This window comes from Cololabis saira, chromosome 17 (assembly GCF_033807715.1).
Source record: "Cololabis saira isolate AMF1-May2022 chromosome 17, fColSai1.1, whole genome shotgun sequence".
Taxonomy (NCBI): Eukaryota; Metazoa; Chordata; class Actinopteri; order Beloniformes; family Belonidae; genus Cololabis; species Cololabis saira.
The window spans coordinates 6,149,361-6,167,289 of record NC_084603.1 but is presented as its reverse complement, the minus strand read 5'-3'; the positions used below and the strand labels follow the sequence as shown (position 1 = coordinate 6,167,289).

Genomic DNA, 17,929 nt, shown 5'->3' with positions numbered 1-17,929 from the left:
CGATAAGGTTAAATGAATCTCTATTATTATTCAAATCCTCATTTATATTGAGCTTAATGAATGTAATATTTAAGAAACTAATTATGATGTAATTACATTTCATATGACTATTTTTACGATTTGACTGCGAAGGTGTAAGCCTGTCTGTGTTGGCCACTCTGCAGTGGCGTGAGAGTGACCCGGATGGATTCCTGTGTGCTACCCGAGAAGAGCGCATTACCGTTCATCTTTGGTTTTTACATCATCAGGCGTTTTGTGACAAGCTTTGCCACCAAACAGCTAATTAGGCCCAATAAACATTTTTGGAGAACAGCTTTTCAGATCATTTAATCACTCGCTTCACAGTTTGACCAGGGATGCAGAAACTTGATTGTTCATATTCCACCAAGCTTTTTATCTTGTATATAAGTCTGTCCACCAACATCAAACCAACATACATAGGCTATGAAGAATATACATTATTAAATACAGTATATATTCATGAAGCGCTGTTTTGTTATGTTAAAGGCAGTTCAGATGCATCTTAAATTCTCATTAAAGTCATGATAATAATGATGATAACAAATTGTTAAGGAGCTTTAAACGGTCAAGGAAAACATTTTTAAAAGCCAATAAAAAGGGAAGTGTGTGTCTTGATTGGGGTCAATATGATCTTCATATAAAGGAATAAAATGTACACACCAGAAATGGTTCAATTTACAGTGTTTATAGGCTTGACATCCCACACCACCCTCCCACCTCTGCTACGTAGGTCCCATTTCCCTCACATACACTCCATTTATAGCCTGAAGGTTGGCCTGCACGTCTCAGGGTCAGCGCCTTCAGTTCACTTCCATGCAGAGACCAAGTTTGCAAAAGTAAGTTTATGGGCACAGTAGTGGTGGGGAAAAAAATCAATATTGCAATATATTGTTGCGCTCTCTGTCGCAATAAATAATCGATAAACAGATGGCAAATATCGATATTTTATTACAACACATAATGGATTTACGCGGTTGTCACCGCACTATTGTTCATGCACTTCAATTAGTCCAGCTGTACAGTGTTTACATTTACAAGCCTAGGAGGCAGGTACTATGCACAATTAAGTTGCTTACTGACTTTTAGAAGTATTAGAAACAAAGCAGTGCACTGTCCTGGTTTATATAAAACACGTTATTCATGTTCATGCACTTTAATTTGTCCAGCTATACAGTGTTTACATTTACAAGCCTAGGAGGCAGTGAGGCACTGTACAAATGCACTTTCTTTGTACATTGTATGAAGTTTTGGCATTGAATAAATGCAAAACTACCGACGTTTTCCTTTTTATGGGTATTTTTTCTTTTTCAGTCACATATATCGTGATATATCGTTGATGAAATTTCTTACAATATATCGTAGATATCGTGTATCGTGATATTATCGTTATCGTGGGCCACATATCGCCAGAGTCCTAACAAACACCAGGAAACTGGACCACATTACATCGGTCATGAAATCACTACACTGGCTTCCAGTGAGTCAAAGGATAGAGTTTAAAATCTTACTGCTGGTCTACAAAGACCTGAATGGTCTTGGACCAAAATACATGGTTGATCTGTTAGTTCCTATGAAGCTCCCAGACCTTCAGACTTGTTGTGGTTCCAAGAACCAGAACCAAGCAAGGTGAGGCAGCGTTCAGTTATTCTGGTCCTCACCGGTGGAACAAACTTCCTGTAGACCTGAGGTCTGCTCCAATTGTAGATCCTTTAAATCAGGGCTAAAAACATTACTGTTTACTCAAGCGTACTCCTAAATTAAACTTACTGCCCTTATTTTTAACAGCTTGTGCTTTTTATTATTTTACTTCTTTTCTTATCATCTTATTCTTAATTTTTTCAATCTTATTTTTTATTTACTGTCTAATTATGTCTTGCTGCTTTTAATGTCAATGTAAAGCACCTTGAATTACCTTGTGTTGAATTGTGCTATATAAAAAAATGTGCCTTGCCTTGCCTTGTATTGAATCGTGAGTTACCCGTATTGTCCCACCCCTAGGGCACAGATATTAGACATTCACAAAACTATCATTAGGTATATATAGGCTAAATGTTATTGCACAGTTTGAAAAGCCATGATTACAGATGGAAAACCCCTGCTTACAGAGAGATATTTATGGCCAGGTTGAAAAGATATTGGCTGGGAAACACCGTTAGGGGAGTTGGGGGTGTCGAGGGTGCTGCTGGTGCTGCTGGTGCTGCTGGTGGTGATGGTGATGGTGATGGTGGGACATGAGACTGGTTAGTGGGTGCGTGACGTGGGCGAATTGCAGCAAACCAACCAAAAGTGTGCGTGGAGCGGAGAGCAGCCGGGACGCACTACTAGACAGAGCAGATTCAGGGTGGGAAGGCAAGTGGGGGGGAAGGTGGTGGTGGCGGGGACACGACGGAGGCAGGAAAACACATCAGCAGCGGGGACACGGATGGATGCGAGGGCGCGGAGCGCGGCAGCGCGGCTGTAAAGGTCCCACCAAGAGCTCCGCTGTCTGCGCCAAACCAGCTTCAGGGATGTAGTCGAGGCGGTCTGGAGCTCAGCCCATCCGAGCTCATCATCATGAAGAAACACTCGGCCAGGGTCGCCCCGCTGTCCGCCTGCAACAGCCCCGTGCTCACCCTCACCAAAGTGGAAGGTAGGGACGCTCCGGGCGCGTTTGCGCACACCGGGAGCGCTGTATGTGTCTGCTGGACAGCCGGCTCGCTTTTTTTTTTTTTTTTTTTGTGAGAGAACAGCCTAACTGAGCTTACATATTTCACCAAAGGCATCTCACGACTCTCTTTCATCACGAACTTTGGAAGACATTGCGAGCGAGCGAGGTGCGTGCGGGAGAATGATCCCAAAGGCGCAACTTCAAATCGGATGCAGCATTTGATCACTTTGACATTGGGCAGCATCTTAATTCATTTCCCTGCATGCATACCAGCGATGCACTCGGAATTTAATCGCATTAAATATTCATTTGCCTTTCAGTGTGCCATTGTGTTCAAATTTCCTCCATATTACAACTGAGCCCTTATTTTGTTGGGTGGTAATGAACAGAAATCGTGGTTGGTCTGATGTGCCAAACCCCGCTGGTCCTCAGGGAGTGTCTTAAGTTGTTATTGCAGCAGGGATTCCCCTCGCTCTCCCCACCCTCCTCCCATCTCTGGCTGCAAGTCACAAAAAATGCCAGAGCATCCTGGCCCAGCAGCTGGTGTATGAACCCAGCAGTACCAATGTTAATGCCTCCCCTTGCCTCTCTTTAGTCTGTCTCTGTTGGGTCTGAATGTCCCTCTGATCTGCAGGAGCACAGTTAGGAAACTGGCATTTCCTGCTGTCATCCTCCAGGGAGGACACGTCTCTGATTCCTTGTGTGCACGTGCTGTAGGAGCTGATGCCCTGTATGTGGACTGCTGCATCATTCTCAAAGCCCCTTTGGTGTCTTAAGTGAACGTAGTGGTACGACTCCCCTCTTACAGAGTCTGATGTTCTCCCCGGCGTTGAGCCTGTGCAATAGAAGCAAGGTTATGCATTTTTTAATCCTCTCTTAGGACCGAGGACTATTGAGCATCTCAATGTTTGGCATGAGCACAAACTGAACACCGAACTGGCTGCTGATTTCGAAGCACTCTTTTGATAGAACAGTATCAACATATTTGCAGTTATTTAAGCATATGAGAATACAATTTACAGCTCAGAATACGACATAGGCTGCAATATATTTCTGCTTTGTTCATTTTTACTTGATGATCACAGGCTTATGTGCCCATCTAAGACTTTATGGCAGGTAAACTCCATTTAACCTGATTTATGTACTCTGTGCAGCACAAGGAAGCCTACAAACACAGGTACCAATGGATAAGCTTGTGCAGGTACAGTCATTTGCAAACATATTATTATAGCCTCTATAAAAAGCTGTTTTCATTTGAAACTGATCCACTTCTGAAGAAAGTTAATTACTTCCTCTCATCCTCGGTTGTGCACTACTTTCACCCATTTGCTGACTAAGACTTGTCATTGCTTATCTCTGTCTGTCCATGTTGTTAAGTAGCTCACAACAGTGTGGGTTATTAAAATGAAAATAAAAAAAATCTACTTATCCATAATATATGACTAAACCAGCTGCTGGAATATGAATGACTCATTTTCCTGTGGTTTTAACCCTTGCAAGGCGCTATGGGATAGGCAAGCCCTCTGAGAACCTGAGGGTCTTCGCTGTTGAGTCACAAGCGCCGTGCGGGGGTTAAACGGACACTGCAGAAACTTACAGCTCAGTTTAAACTGCGATTCATATATTTATCCGAAATAGATGGGGGCAAGAATTCGCAAAAGCTGCGTCGTGACTCAAAGCTCTGGATGACAGAAGGATTGGAAATGTGTGTAATTGTGGTGATAAAACACCGTAAGCAGTTGAGGAGAATCAAAGCTGTAAAGTTTATGATGGGAACGTTCAGCTCCTTCTGTCAGCAGCTGCTTTGAAGAAGAGGGGAGTCACAGGGGGCCACGTTGGATCAACACACAGCTTTCTCACAGTCTCTGCTGCTTATGTAACACCAGCCTCCAAAACCTCCCTTCTCCACAGTAACAACCTGCACCCCGAGCCGACAAAGAGTTATGCCTTTACATCTTACGATGCTCCGTGGGCTTCCCCCCTTTTTCATCTTCTTATTTTTCTCCTGTCCAGTTAACATCCATTATTTATATCATCCATCTGAAGCAAATGCCAGGACTTTATTTTTAACTGCTTTTTGTCACCGCATAAGGAATTCTGCAGCAGTTTCTCCCAATAGTATTACTGTCAGTAATCTTGAAGCATGCATTAGGAACAGTCGCACCTTGTGCAGCCCGAGGAGAGGGTGGAGCAGCCACAAACTGATGTTGACAGCAGTCTTAGTGGAAACTGCCATCTTGAGGCTAGTAAGAAAACAGCCTACGGAGATCCATTCTGGTCATTTACTGTTGTTTCCTACTGTCTCAGATTTGATATATAGTAATCATTTGAAGTAATCACTGCTTCTTCTGTGTACTCGTCGTGGGACACATTCATCACCTAACAACCCATGGACAGTAATAATTGATTTCTTCTTAAATGAATTGCTGTCCTTGGGGAGTCTCTGTGAAGTATCTGTATTGCTACAGGTGGGGTAAAGAAGTTAATGGAAGTCCAGTTAATCCCTCCAACTTAATTACACATCGTTTGAAATGAAATAGGGATCTTTTAAGGGCATTTCAGCTTTCATACATCACAGAGAAAGCTGGACATTTTGCACCAGCTGTTATTATGGAAACGGTGACAAAACATTTCCCCAAGCGCCTCATGCATCTCCGCCACGCTGTCTGCCGGTCAGGTGATAGCAAATTACAGCCCTGCACACACAGATTATTATCTTGTTGAAGAGTTTTGGGAGGGAACAGAATGTTTGTTGTCTTTTTTTGTGGGACAATGACAAACCTGACTATTTACCAAATTAAGGCTGAAATATGCTTCTGCGTCAAACCAACGCAGAGCACACGCCGCAGCCGTGACGCCGTGCTGAACCCTTCGGACTTCTCCGTCTCTCCATTTGGTCGCGGTGCAGTACCCCCCGCGACCACTAGTTAGCGATCTTTTTCTGAATGGTTTATCCGACTTTTTCCGGTCACAGTAAATCAAAGAAATAAGGACAACTATTGTGCAAAAAACCAAAACAAAAAAAAATCACATGTAAACGAAGAAAAGAGCCCTGGAAGTTCACTACTGATTCAAACCGGAAACCGGAAATGCTTCGCTTTCAAACGAACCAATCACAGCCCTCTCGGTCTGCGTGTGGTCTGCGTCTCCTAGATGCATAGTTACAATTTTCGGGAGGTGCACGTCAGTGACGCCGCAGGTGACGGCATGTCGTCTGCGTCGATCCAAACCACACGCCGTAGGCACGGCGCCATTTTGACGCAGAAGCATAATTCAGCCTTTAGCCTGATTCATGTTCTTGCAAACATCTGCACAGTTTGCCTTTTGTGTCTCTGCACCTGAAAACATGTTATGAGCGGTCCAGAAGCAGAACTGGCTGCTCTCAGATTTATACAGTACTCATAGGTATGTGCCCTTACTGGAAAGGAAAAGGAGGAGCAAGTGAACAAAACATTACTACTTTGGGTGCTTCTTATTTACATGCAAATGTGCATCCGGGATTTGTGTGAAAAGCAACTGTGTCAGTATGGAGATGAGGCTCCATCTGTGAAAACAGAGGTCAAACATACTGTATGTACATATGTTTACGCGGCATGAGTTAGATCAGTGCTAACGAGTTTAATTCCGGAGGCGTATTTCAAAACTCTGATACACGTTGTTTCCTACAGTAGTTTCATCCTGTGTAATTGGAGTTGGTCTTGATGGCAGTCGCAGAAGTACAAGCAAGGCCTAACCATGCTCCCATTCATTTTAAAATCCAGCGAAACAAGGCTTTTTTAAATTTCAGTGTGCAGGGAATACATAATCAGAAGGCTTTTGATTTTTGTAAGAGGCCAAGCGTTGGTTCAGCTTTATCAGATGTGGAGGTAGGAAAAGCTTGAAGTGTGATGACTGACTGTTCTGATGCTAGATTTTATTTTTGAGGATATAATTGTCTTTTATAAACAACAGGGCCTTATGTAACATGACCTCGTGTAACAGTGCCGTAGTAGTGTTGCACTTTCGAAAAAGTAATTGTACATTTAACATCAAGAGTGTGCTGTTGCATCTCATCAGTGAAAATGAATAATTTCACATCTGCGTGGTAAATAGTAAATAGCAACTAATCTTCAACCTGCGAGGGTAATTTGTGAGCTGTGATGTAAGATCGGTGAAGATGTGTGAGCTAATGTCAGTTTGATAGAGTCCCTGTGTCATCTGTGGCCTTGCTGTGTGGAGATTAGGTGAAACCACTGTTTAGGCTTCCACTGAGTGTACACCTGCGGTGGCGGTCTGTCTATTACTTCAACAGAGAGGCTGTGGGCAATCTTTTAAATATTGATTTGTCGCGGAAAGGGCTGGGACTCGCGCCAGCCCGTTAAAGTGCAGGTCCATCACCCTGGATTTGCTTTTCAGAGGGACTGCAAGAAAGAGGGGGGTGCCAAACACTGGGAGTGGGTTGCGGTTATGTGTGTACCTGTCGAATATGATATCAAACTGTTTGCGTACATACAATTTTTTGTGCTTTCATTTCCCGATGAGGGATCAGAGGGCTGCAGCATCGTCTTGCATCGTGAGCATCTGCTGAAGCAGCTGTGCAGGTCAAACCAGTGACAAACAACAAGTTTGCTGCTCGGCAAAGGAAGTTGCGCCGGTGTCCTCTGGGACCGGAGGAGAGAGGATCCAGACTGAAGGCGAGTGGGATCAGTAACATTTGTCCCACCCCTCGTCTGTCTGCCCTTCGGGATCTCTGTCCCCTTGGCCCATGCAGATCAGCCTTTCAGGACGGTGATGTGGTGAGGTGTGTTTGCCACGCTTATGTTATGGAGTCAGGTCTGCTGGCGTGTTGCGAGGCCTCTCACTGACAGGTTGGCCTGACCAAGCTGTCACAGCCAAATATCACAGACTCTCACTGTCGGTCCGACGGTGATTACAAAGACTGTGAGTGATGCCCTCCTGCCTCCCTCCTGCTCTCCTGCAATAACAGGTGTGGTTTATAGTTCAGGAACATTTCTACAATGTGCCCACTTTACAAACACAAACTACCATGTTTCAAACACTGCCTTTCACTTGCGTGTCAGAAATGACAGAGCAAATAAGTGGACGGGAGATTGAAGGGGTTATTTTTATTACTGACTGATGCTGTGTGACAGCAATAGACAAGGTTAAAGATGAACCGTGATGTTACATTTGCTTTCCTGTTTGTCATCTTGAATAATTCAACCAAAAGCTTAATTTTTCTAAGGTTTGCTTTTGCTTAAAGTTTAACACTGAATGAAGAGCTTAAATGACTGCTTTTGATTTACTTTGAGTCCCATGCGACTAAACATCAACATGTTATGGAGAAGGTGGAAATCTCTCACGTTAAGACCTTTTGAGATATTGATTTAAGCATGTAAACAGCGTGCCGTCAGACAAGGACTTCAGACAAATCCATTCATATTCAACACCAAGCCGAGCAGGCAGTATGACGATGAGAAATGCGTCTCTGAAGTGTGTATGGGTGATTGATCTGTTTACCCCGCTGAATCAGTGAGGCAGAGCGCTGCAGTGCACTCCTGCTCCCACGGAGGGGTGGCCGAACAGTCGGCCAGACAGAACTCCCACTCACCTTTTTGCCTCCCGCTTAGCCGATCTCACGGTGAACTGCTCACGACTGTTGCCACCCTGACAAACCAACTCAAGCCTGATGCTACCATCACTGCTGCCTGCAGAGATCCTTGTTCTCACTCTGGAAAAGAGCACAACAACAGAGAGAAGGGGCGGATGGCGTGGTCGGGGCGCAACGGGGGGGACGTTCTCATCCTGTCACGGCCAGGTTGCATGACGTGCCAGAGCAGGAAGCCGGGCACGGCTCTGCTGGCACGTTTGAGATTTGCAGCTACACTATCAGCGGGAGAGATCTGCACTGCAGTGACTGCAGGAGGAGGGAGGAGAAGCAGAAGTGAGGTTGGTCGGGAATCAGGGAAGCAAGGACTGATGGGGGGGTGCTGGAAAACTCACAAGATAAATCTCATTGTCCTTTATTGCGCTCCACTGGGACTATACCCACTAAGCAGCTTATCAGGTGCTTACTGTGTTAAAATACTGCAGGGAAACATATGAACACATAAAGTCTGATCTACTCTGCCTTTAGGGGAAGTCTTACTCATCTACCGAAGTAGATGTTCACAGAGGTGTTACTGAATCTCCCAAAATAGGGGGATGTTTCACTTCGATTTTAATAAAAGACGAAAATGTTCGGAAGAATCCAGCTCGGATAAAATATTATCAAGTTTGCCAGTGTGGAGACAACAAGAGAACCCGTGCACAGCTGTCAGAGCAGATCAGTGTGGGTCCCACAAGCAGGTCAAACTCTCATCCTCGTCTCCTATCACTTCACAGATTATTGTTATGAACCATTTAAGCAAATTTGTCTATAAAACAGATTGTGTGAACTTAGATATATTTCTCTACAGGTACATTTTGCTACAAATAAGCTCATGTAGGCTACAGATCCCAGTGTTACTTCGACAATGTACATTCGATTTTAAACTAGACTCCACTTACCTATTTACTTTAAAAACTCAGTCTAAGTGTTTCATTTACTCTAATAATTGCTCAAACTGGGATTAATTGCTGATATTCTAACTCTTTCATCCCCTTTATTTACCCAGCAACCTCACACTGAGGAGTTCGGCTCTGCTCCATGTCATCCATCTGTAGCGTTCAAATATTACCATTAGTTCCAGTCAGTATAAGTGGAAATAAAGTTGTTACCTGTAGGTTTGCAAAAGGGCAAAATATATTCTTAAAAGATTTTTTTTAAAACTATCCACAAACTTTCCATAGGTTGTTTAACACAGTAATTTGAGTCAAGAGTGTCAATGACTTAAACGATGTATTGAACCTTTCAAATACACATTTATTATCAAATAAACATATTTATTAAACATTCATATATAATCCATATCACTACTTCACACCACTTGACCTTGGACAGATTTTTAGAGTGCAGTTTCTTTTCCAGCATTAAAAAAAGATGCAAATACAGACTTTAAATGTGTGAAATAAACCTTGTGCACTCAAATAGTAATAAAATTGAGCCCATCAGTGAGGTCATCATGACCAGACAGAGTAGCAATATAGTCATATAAACTGTAATAACCGTAAAAGCAAGTAGTAATTTCTCATTAAGAATAATGCTACATAATAATATGTTACTTGAAACATTCAAGTCAAAGATAGGCTATTTTTCCATCAATCATTTACACTTAGTGATGCAGTTTACCCAGTTAGATTGAATATTGGGAAATACCACAACTGGCCAACATTGTAAGCTAACAATCTGTAAGCTGCCCACGTGCTCTCAATTTCTGAAACTGCAGGCTCCAAATCAACACATCTCTCTATTTGTTTCTGCTCTTTCATTGATGAAACACAAATACACTTCAATTCAGTGTGTCTCTCTCATCCAGCAAGGCTCAAGATGACGGAGTTGGTTGCTTACAGGCACCCGTAGTTCTGAGAATAAAAGTCTGTATTCTGACTTTAACTTAAAAATTGTGGCCAAATGCCAGTCATTTAACACACCGATTGAGTCTCATGCTGAAGTAAGATTTGTTGCAGTTTCCTCGACTTGTCCATTATTAGTGAGTCAATCCTCATTGTTAGTGAGTCAGTCTCCTTTGACCTCCATGTAAAATGTCCAAATTTAAAGCAGAAATAAACATATTCACAGTCTGGTTAAAAAAAAAACATTTTGTTCTCTATTGTTTGAGTTCACATAGAGTTAACTCTGAGGGGGGGGAATTTTTTTGTACCACGTTTGGAGAATTTACATGAAGAAATAAATGTATGTCTAATATGACTTATTGCCAGTGGGCTCAGCCAATGGCCCGCAGTTATCACTTCCTCATCTGTAATCTTCATGCTACTGCACTTAGCGAAGCAATCAGCAGTTTGTACTAACCAGGCGTCGGCTAAATGCAACAGTAATATTTGATTTTGTCAACAAGTGAAACAACAAGTGAACAAGTGAAACGGGATATTCTGCTGTAAACGTATCCCGGCACTCTGCAGCTATTTGAGTGGGGATCAGCTGAAGGAGCTGGTAGCCGCTACTAACTTTGATTGACATGCAGTGGGCTTGTTCCCGTCAGCTTCCTGGGAAACCTGGCCCAATGAAGAAAAAGAGGCTTCAAAACTGCTCTTCATTTGAGTCACTTTATGCTTCATCCATTGTTTTCTCCAGTCGATGCTTGTAATGCACTAGACGAAATTTGTGTACTCACAGCAGCAGATTTCAGAGGTTGTAACTGCTGAATGGTGGTTGAACACAAACCAAATTAAATAAAATAAAAATGAAAAAAATAAAGGTTTTTCAGATGTCCATATGTAAATACTATTTTACACTTTTTTGAATGTTTTTTTCCAGCAACTTCAATTTTTTTCTAACATAATTTTTTTTTCTGTCTTCATATTCATTTGACATGTAGGTGATTTTTTTTAACTTTTACAGAAGCACAGATTTTACCAACCACGTTTTTGCAAGTTTAAAGTCATAATACACAAACTATTAATTAATTCTACGGCCTTGTGCGTTTTTAACCATATTGAGCACTGTGGGCTGGACATACTGAAACATCATGTCTATCGTTCGCATTGTTCCCTCACAGCAAGCAGGTTCTTGGATCGATTCCCAGGCTCAGTGGGAGCCTTTCTGGAGCTCGTATGTTAGATCCCATATCTGATCTTTATTTCTCACAGAAAATGTACGAATTTCAACATTTTGCAAATTGTTCAACCCCAAATAATCCCTTTGGGATTAGTCCGTGTTTCAATGATAAATTAGCAGGTGGTAATGTCTGAATCTTTAATCACAAGAGCTTTGGTTAAACTTGAATGACAAAATGTTTCATTTCAGAAATGAAACAGAATACATTACTTTGAGTATTATGGGAACAGCCTCGGTCTTGAGTACAAGCTGTTCAGTGTGACTTTTACTGTCATGGTACCTCTCTAAGTGAGCCAAAATGCTTAGCTCTCTATGCTGAGCTCCAGAGCCTGTGTGGGGGTTGATTGGCTTGGCCCACACTGCATTTGCAAGATTAAGCTGCGGTGCAGTATGGAGAAGTGTTCGGAGCCGTGGGATGTTGGCCCGGGGGCTGGGAAAAAACATAAATCAGCCAGTATAAGTAAAAGATGACCTTCAGAACAAGATAAAGATGCTTTGAACTCAGAGTATAGAAAATGCACTCTTACCCTTATTCCTAAAATGTGAGTAGACATCCATGAGTATGTGCCTCTTTTTTTCTCTTTTTTTCTTATTGGTCCTTGCTGAGTCATTAGTTCCTCACATTACTAGATAATGATACTGAATCTCCTCTCATTGCAACCAGATTTGCTTCTGCGCTGTCAGATTTGTCATGTGCTTCAGCAGCTGTAGTGGATGCTCAAACAATGCCTGGGCAAATGAGGATATTAGCATTAGAGGTGATAGTCACCAGGGGAGTTAATCTGTGAAGTGATGAGACCACCTGGCAAGGTCACACGCAGCTTTTACGAGAGGAATGAGCTGCTTCATTGGGCGTGATGGATGCTCCTTTTGCGGCCCTCGTCTGTAATTCTCAGCAAGCCACTTGTCCAAGGAAGGCAGGTGTTCCTTTCGTTACACAGATTGCATTTAACTGGAGAACAGCGGCGGCGTCAGCAATAAGCACGATGCAACAATCCCACATGTGACAACAAAAATAGTAAGAGACTTCAATATCCTGTAGATGCCGTTCAGTAGGGATGGGCGGTATGGACTAAAAAATGTATCACGATAATTTCTGGCATTTATCCCGATAACGATAAAAATGACGATAAAAAAAATACCAATTCAACTCCCCCTTTGTAACTATAAATCTATCTCGCTCTCAGATCCGCCATGTTTGTTACACAAAAACGTCATTAACGGGAATTTATCTTTCTTTCTTTCTTTCTTTCTTTCTTTCTTTCTTTCTTTCTTTCTTTCTTTCTTTCTTTCTTTCTTTCTTTCTTTCTTTCTTTCTTTCTTTCTTTCTTTCTTTCTTTCTTTCTTTCTTTCTTTCCTTCCTTCCTCCTTTTTTCCCTTCCTTCCTCCTTTCCTCCTGCTCTTTCCTTCCTTCTTCACTTCCTCTTTTCTCCCTTCCTTCCTCCCTCCTTTCCTTGTTTTCTCCCTTCCTTCTCCCCTTTCCTTCCTTCCTTCCTTTCTTCCTTCTTTTTTCCCCTTCCTTCCTTCTTTCCTCCTGCTCTCTCCTTCCTTCTTCCCTTCCTATTTTCTCCCTTCCTTCCTCCCTTCCTCTTTCCTTCCTTCCTTCCTTCCTTCTTTTTTCCCCTTCCTTCCTTCTTTCCTCCTGCTCTCTCCTTCCTTCTTCCCTTCCTATTTTCTCCCTTCCTTCCTCCCTTCCTCTTTCCTTCCTTCCTTCCTTCCTTCTTTTTTCCCCTTCCTTCCTTCTTTCCTCCTGCTCTCTCCTTCCTTCTTCCCTTCCTCTTTCCTTCCTTCTTTCTTTCTTTCTTTCTTTCTTTCTTTCTTTCTTTCTTTCTTTCTTTCTTTCTTTCTTTCTTTCTTTCTTTCTTTCTTTCTTTTCTTTCTTTCTTTCTTTCTTTCTTTCTTTCTTTCTTTCTTTCTTTCTTTCTTTCTTTCTTTCTTTCTTTCTTTCTTTCCTTCCTTCCTTCCTTCCTTCCTTCCTTCCTTCCTTCCTTCCTTCCTTCCTTCCTTCCTTCCTTCCTTCCTTCCTTCCTTCCTTCCTTCCTTCCTTCCTTCCTTCCTTCCTTCCTTCCTTCCTTCCTTCCTTCCTTCCTTCCTTCCAAAAATCAGCTTCACACAAAAACATCATCAACGGGAATTTATCCTTTTTACCGCGACATGACAAATTCTTATTGTGAGGAATTTCCTCCCTTCCTTCCTCCCTTCCTCTTTCCTTCCTTCCTTCCTTCCTTCTTTTTTCCCCTTCCTTCCTTCTTTCCTCCTGCTCTCTCCTTCCTTCTTCCCTTCCTCTTTCCTTCCTTCTTTCTTTCTTTCTTTCTTTCTTTCTTTCTTTCTTTCTTTCTTTCTTTCTTTCTTTATTTCTTTCTTTCTTTCTTTCTTTCTTTCTTTCTTTCCTTCCTTCCTTCCTTCCTTCCTTCCTTCCTTCCTTCCTTCCTTCCTTCCTTCCTTCCTTCCTTCCTTCCTTCCTTCCTTCCTTCCTTCCTTCCTTCCTTCCTTCCTTCCTTCCTTCCTTCCTTCCTTCCTTCCTTCCTTCCAAAAATCAGCTTTACACAAAAACATCATCAACGGGAATTTACCGTTTTTACCGCGACATGACAAATTCTTATCGTGAGGAATTTTTTGACGGTTTATCGTGAACTGTAAAATATCGCCCATTCCTACCGTTCAGTGAAAATTGCAACTCCAACCTTAGTTAGATTGAGGCTTTTTAAAATACATTGTGTTTCCAGACTGCAGCAAGAGGCTCCCTGTGGCGCTTCACCACCTTGAAACACCATCAGGGAGATCTTTCCTTTTCAAATTTTTGGAATGAAGCCTAAGAAAATACACAGTGGTTTTTAAACACCTATTAGGAAACGGATGTTATATGGGGTTGCTGCTGATTCTGTTGCCCTCTTGTTGCTGTTACTCGTGCCACACTGGTTAGTCTTAGCCAAGAAACATGAATACGTTATCAATACCGGCACTTAACCTGCCTGAATGTAGAACTACTGCATGAATAATATATCAGCTATTGTAACCTGCAAAATAAATGTGCATTAAACGGACAGCCTTATGTGTTGCTTCTAATCTCGCTGGCCTTTTCACTTTCACACATGAACAACAGCTCTAACTGAACTGCTCAGGAAAGGCAACAGCGCGTGCATCTGTAAGTGAGTTTAAAGACTTAAGGGGATAAAATGACCTTGGTTTAGGGAATCAACTGTGAAGCAGCAGCGTGGTGGCGAGTGGGACAGAAGACAGCAGGCCTCAATTACTGTATGATAAAAGATGTATGGAGGCAATCAGGTTCTGACAGGAGAAATGGAGACGTTAAGTGTAACCGTGTGTGCCTTTGTGTGACATCCAAACATAAATGCTTTGGGTGGAGCAGAGGTCGCCTGGGATTGGATATCAGATCTGTCCTCTTTTGTCCTCTGTTTGGCTGCCGCCTGTCACACTCGATCAACATATTTTTAACTCAGAGGTCTCATTGATTACCCTCCAAGCTTATGTAAATGGCGAGAGCATCTATTTTTATCATGGGGGGGAAAAAAATGGCAGAAGACATGAGTGACATGAAATCAAACCGAACCGTCTCCATCACAAGTTCCCAACTTAGACCGAGTGCACACAATGCGACTACTAACAGATACGGCTTTGTCTGATTATGTTTCCCGCCGCTGTTTTTGCTCCCAGTCTGATGTCCATGTGTTCATCTGCAGGAGAGGAGCGCGCCAGAGACACTGTGGTGGGCACCACGGACACTCAAACGGCCGGCACGGCCGGAGCAGACCCCGGCTCCAGCAGACGGAGGCTCCACTGCTGCGTCAGAGTAACAGCTGTACAGGTGCAGAAGGCCCTGTGGGGGGTCGCCATGGTGATGTGCGTGTGTTCGTCCTGGGCAGGCTCCACCCAACTGGCCAAGCTGACCTTTAAGCAGTTCGATGCTCCGTTCACCCTCACCTGGTTCGCCACCACCTGGAACTGTCTCTTCTTCCCGCTCTACTACATTGGCCACCTGTGCAAGAGTCCAGAGAGACAGACGCCAAGGCAGAGATTCAGGTTGGACTCACACTCACGCTGAAAAACAAACAACACTAGTAGGGCTGGGCGATATGGACCAAAAGTCATAGCTCGATATTTTCTAGCTGAATGGCGATACTCGATATATATCGATATTTTTTCTGTGACATAATTGGGGTTTCCCCCAAAGCATTATAGCATAGCATCTCTGTTAGCTTCATTTTTTTCTGAGGCAAACCCTTATAAAAACAGTCAGTTTTAATACAAAGCCTCGTGCCAAATGTCACACAGGTACATTTATTAACAGAGGTCTGCACAATATCAAAATGTATAAAACAAATTAAATAAAAATAAACTGCCTGCATATATAGAATAAAAATGCTTCTTGAATAAAATAAAACAAATATCCCTTTCCTGCATAACAATTAAATTAAAATACACTGTGCAATTAATACAATGTAGACAGTAACAGGCAGACTTTTCCACTGAGGTTGACAGTTGTGCAAATAACAAAACATTTGTGCAAATCTCAAATAAAACATGTAAACAGATATTGCATCTCTTTGAGCAAATCTCAAATAATTACAACAAGTCAACTACTGTACATTTTACAGATTTTGTGCCAGGAAAACTCACCTGTCAACACTGTCAGGTTTCAGCACACAAAGGTACTTTTTTGCCAGCGCGAGGGGTCAGCGTTGATGTACAGTCAATTTGTCACAAAATAAGCTATATCGATATAAACGATATTGTCTCGTACCATATCGTGTTTGAAAATATATCGATATATATTAAAATCTCGATATATTGCCCAGCCCTGCCACCAAGCAAGCTTTATGTAATTTATTCTTAGCCATGCTACTTTTTATCTCTTTTTCTTCTGACTTGTAATAACACAGAAAAGTGACAAAAGATTGTGGGCAGCTATGTTAATTTCTTACTGATAATTTCGAATTATTGATACCCTTTTTCGTTGATCACTGGCAAAGCCTTCCTTTGCCATAACAGCAATCCAGCAGTACTTCTTAACACGTTTTCTCCACTGGAGTTGTGGGCTACTCTTCCTCTGCAATGATCTTTGAAGCCAGAAAGCTTACTTGTTTACGTCTTTCAACAGAACATTCTGGTTGGGATTCGGACATCGACACTGGTTGAGACACAGCAAAATCTTGAAATATTTGTTTTTTTTTTCTTCACTAACCATTTATCAGCCATTACGTGGTTAAGATCATTGTAATGTTTGACGGTCTGATGCTGCCCAAAGCCTAGTTATCCTACAGTCTACCCGTGTAGACTTACAGGACTACTCAAGATGTAGAAATTACCATCCAGAACATCCTGATGAATCCTGAGTAAACCTGATACAAACATCTCAAAGCAGACATACCAGAGGACATTGTACAACAATCTTGTCCATCAACGTCATCCAGTTAAAAAACAAGCTCGCCTAGCCTTTTAAAATGGCTACTGCCCACTCCATGGGCAGATCAGAAGAAAATTAAGTTTTTTGGCACAGATGTTTGGCTTGGAAACATGGTCATGACTTTAAGTGGGAGCACTGACTGCATAAACTTAGCTACATGCCTACTATGTTTGGTCTAAATTACTTTTTTTTCTTGCCTTTGAGCCACACTTGACCCATATATAACCCAGGTTAGGCCCAGACCATGACGTTTGGGCCATCTCTCTGTATAATTACTGAATTGAGCCATAAGTGCTAAAAGTAGCCATGATTTGACCTACAGGTCCTGTATTTGGGTTTTATCTGTTTTGGGAGCCAGGAATTCTTGCGTGAGCCTTCATAGAAAAGAAGATTTAGATCACAGCGCTGAATGCAGAATAATGTTGGAACAAAGGAAGAAACAAACACGGATCCCCTAAAATACTAGCATCAAACTTTACCACAGTGGTGGAAATGTGACCTTTTTGTTTTATTTGCTTTTCCATTAGGCAGGCAACATACCAGCATAATATGAAAACGACAACCATAATATTCAACAGTATAACATCATACAGTGTGTAGTCTGAAAAACCCAGCTTCAGGCAGTTGCAGACCTTCCAACAAAGCAATGTTGCAATATTTGTTTTCTCGTCTGCTACCAAATCCTAGTGTTAAATATCATCTCATGCCGGAAACTGTCATATAAAATTGCACTGTACATCCAAATTTCGTATGGATATAAATAATTGTGAGCAACACTATATATTTACTTTGTTAAATTAGAACTCACAAAGAGACAAAACATAATGCAAGTAGAGGGTGATGTGAATTTCACGGTACAGCAAGCTAATTATGAATGCATGATTGCCAGACTAAAACACAATCAAAAACAAGCAATCGGCTACTGTATGTCAACAAAATTGCATGGTCCATTTGATTGCTGAGCTCTAGGAAAACCAATTAGAAACGCACATCTTTTATAAAATTACAATCTTCCGCACAATAATCCATAACACTAATAAATGAGAAAAATGTGAAAAATTCAATAAACGTCAAATACAGCCACAGAGCGGTGTTGTCTGTCTACACTCATTGATGAATTAGACTTCAGCAATTACTTTCA

The 17,929-nt window shown here is 42.1% G+C and overlaps 1 protein-coding gene across 2 annotated transcripts in view; it reads left to right on the top strand.

Annotated features, from left to right (window-relative positions):
* Nucleotides 1-17,929, top strand: part of slc35f3b (solute carrier family 35 member F3b) — a 66,824-nt gene that overhangs the window by 35,735 nt on the left and 13,160 nt on the right. Inside the window, exons 1-2 of one of the 2 annotated variants that reach the window (XM_061745020.1) lie at nt 2,435-2,650; nt 15,065-15,404. In XM_061745020.1, coding sequence (XP_061601004.1) covers nt 2,575-2,650; nt 15,065-15,404 — 416 coding nt within the window. In that variant the 5' untranslated portion in view covers nt 2,435-2,574. Of the gene's footprint in view, nt 1-2,434; nt 2,651-15,064; nt 15,405-17,929 lie in introns of those variants that run through there. The other variant, XM_061745019.1, reaches the window with a different exon arrangement.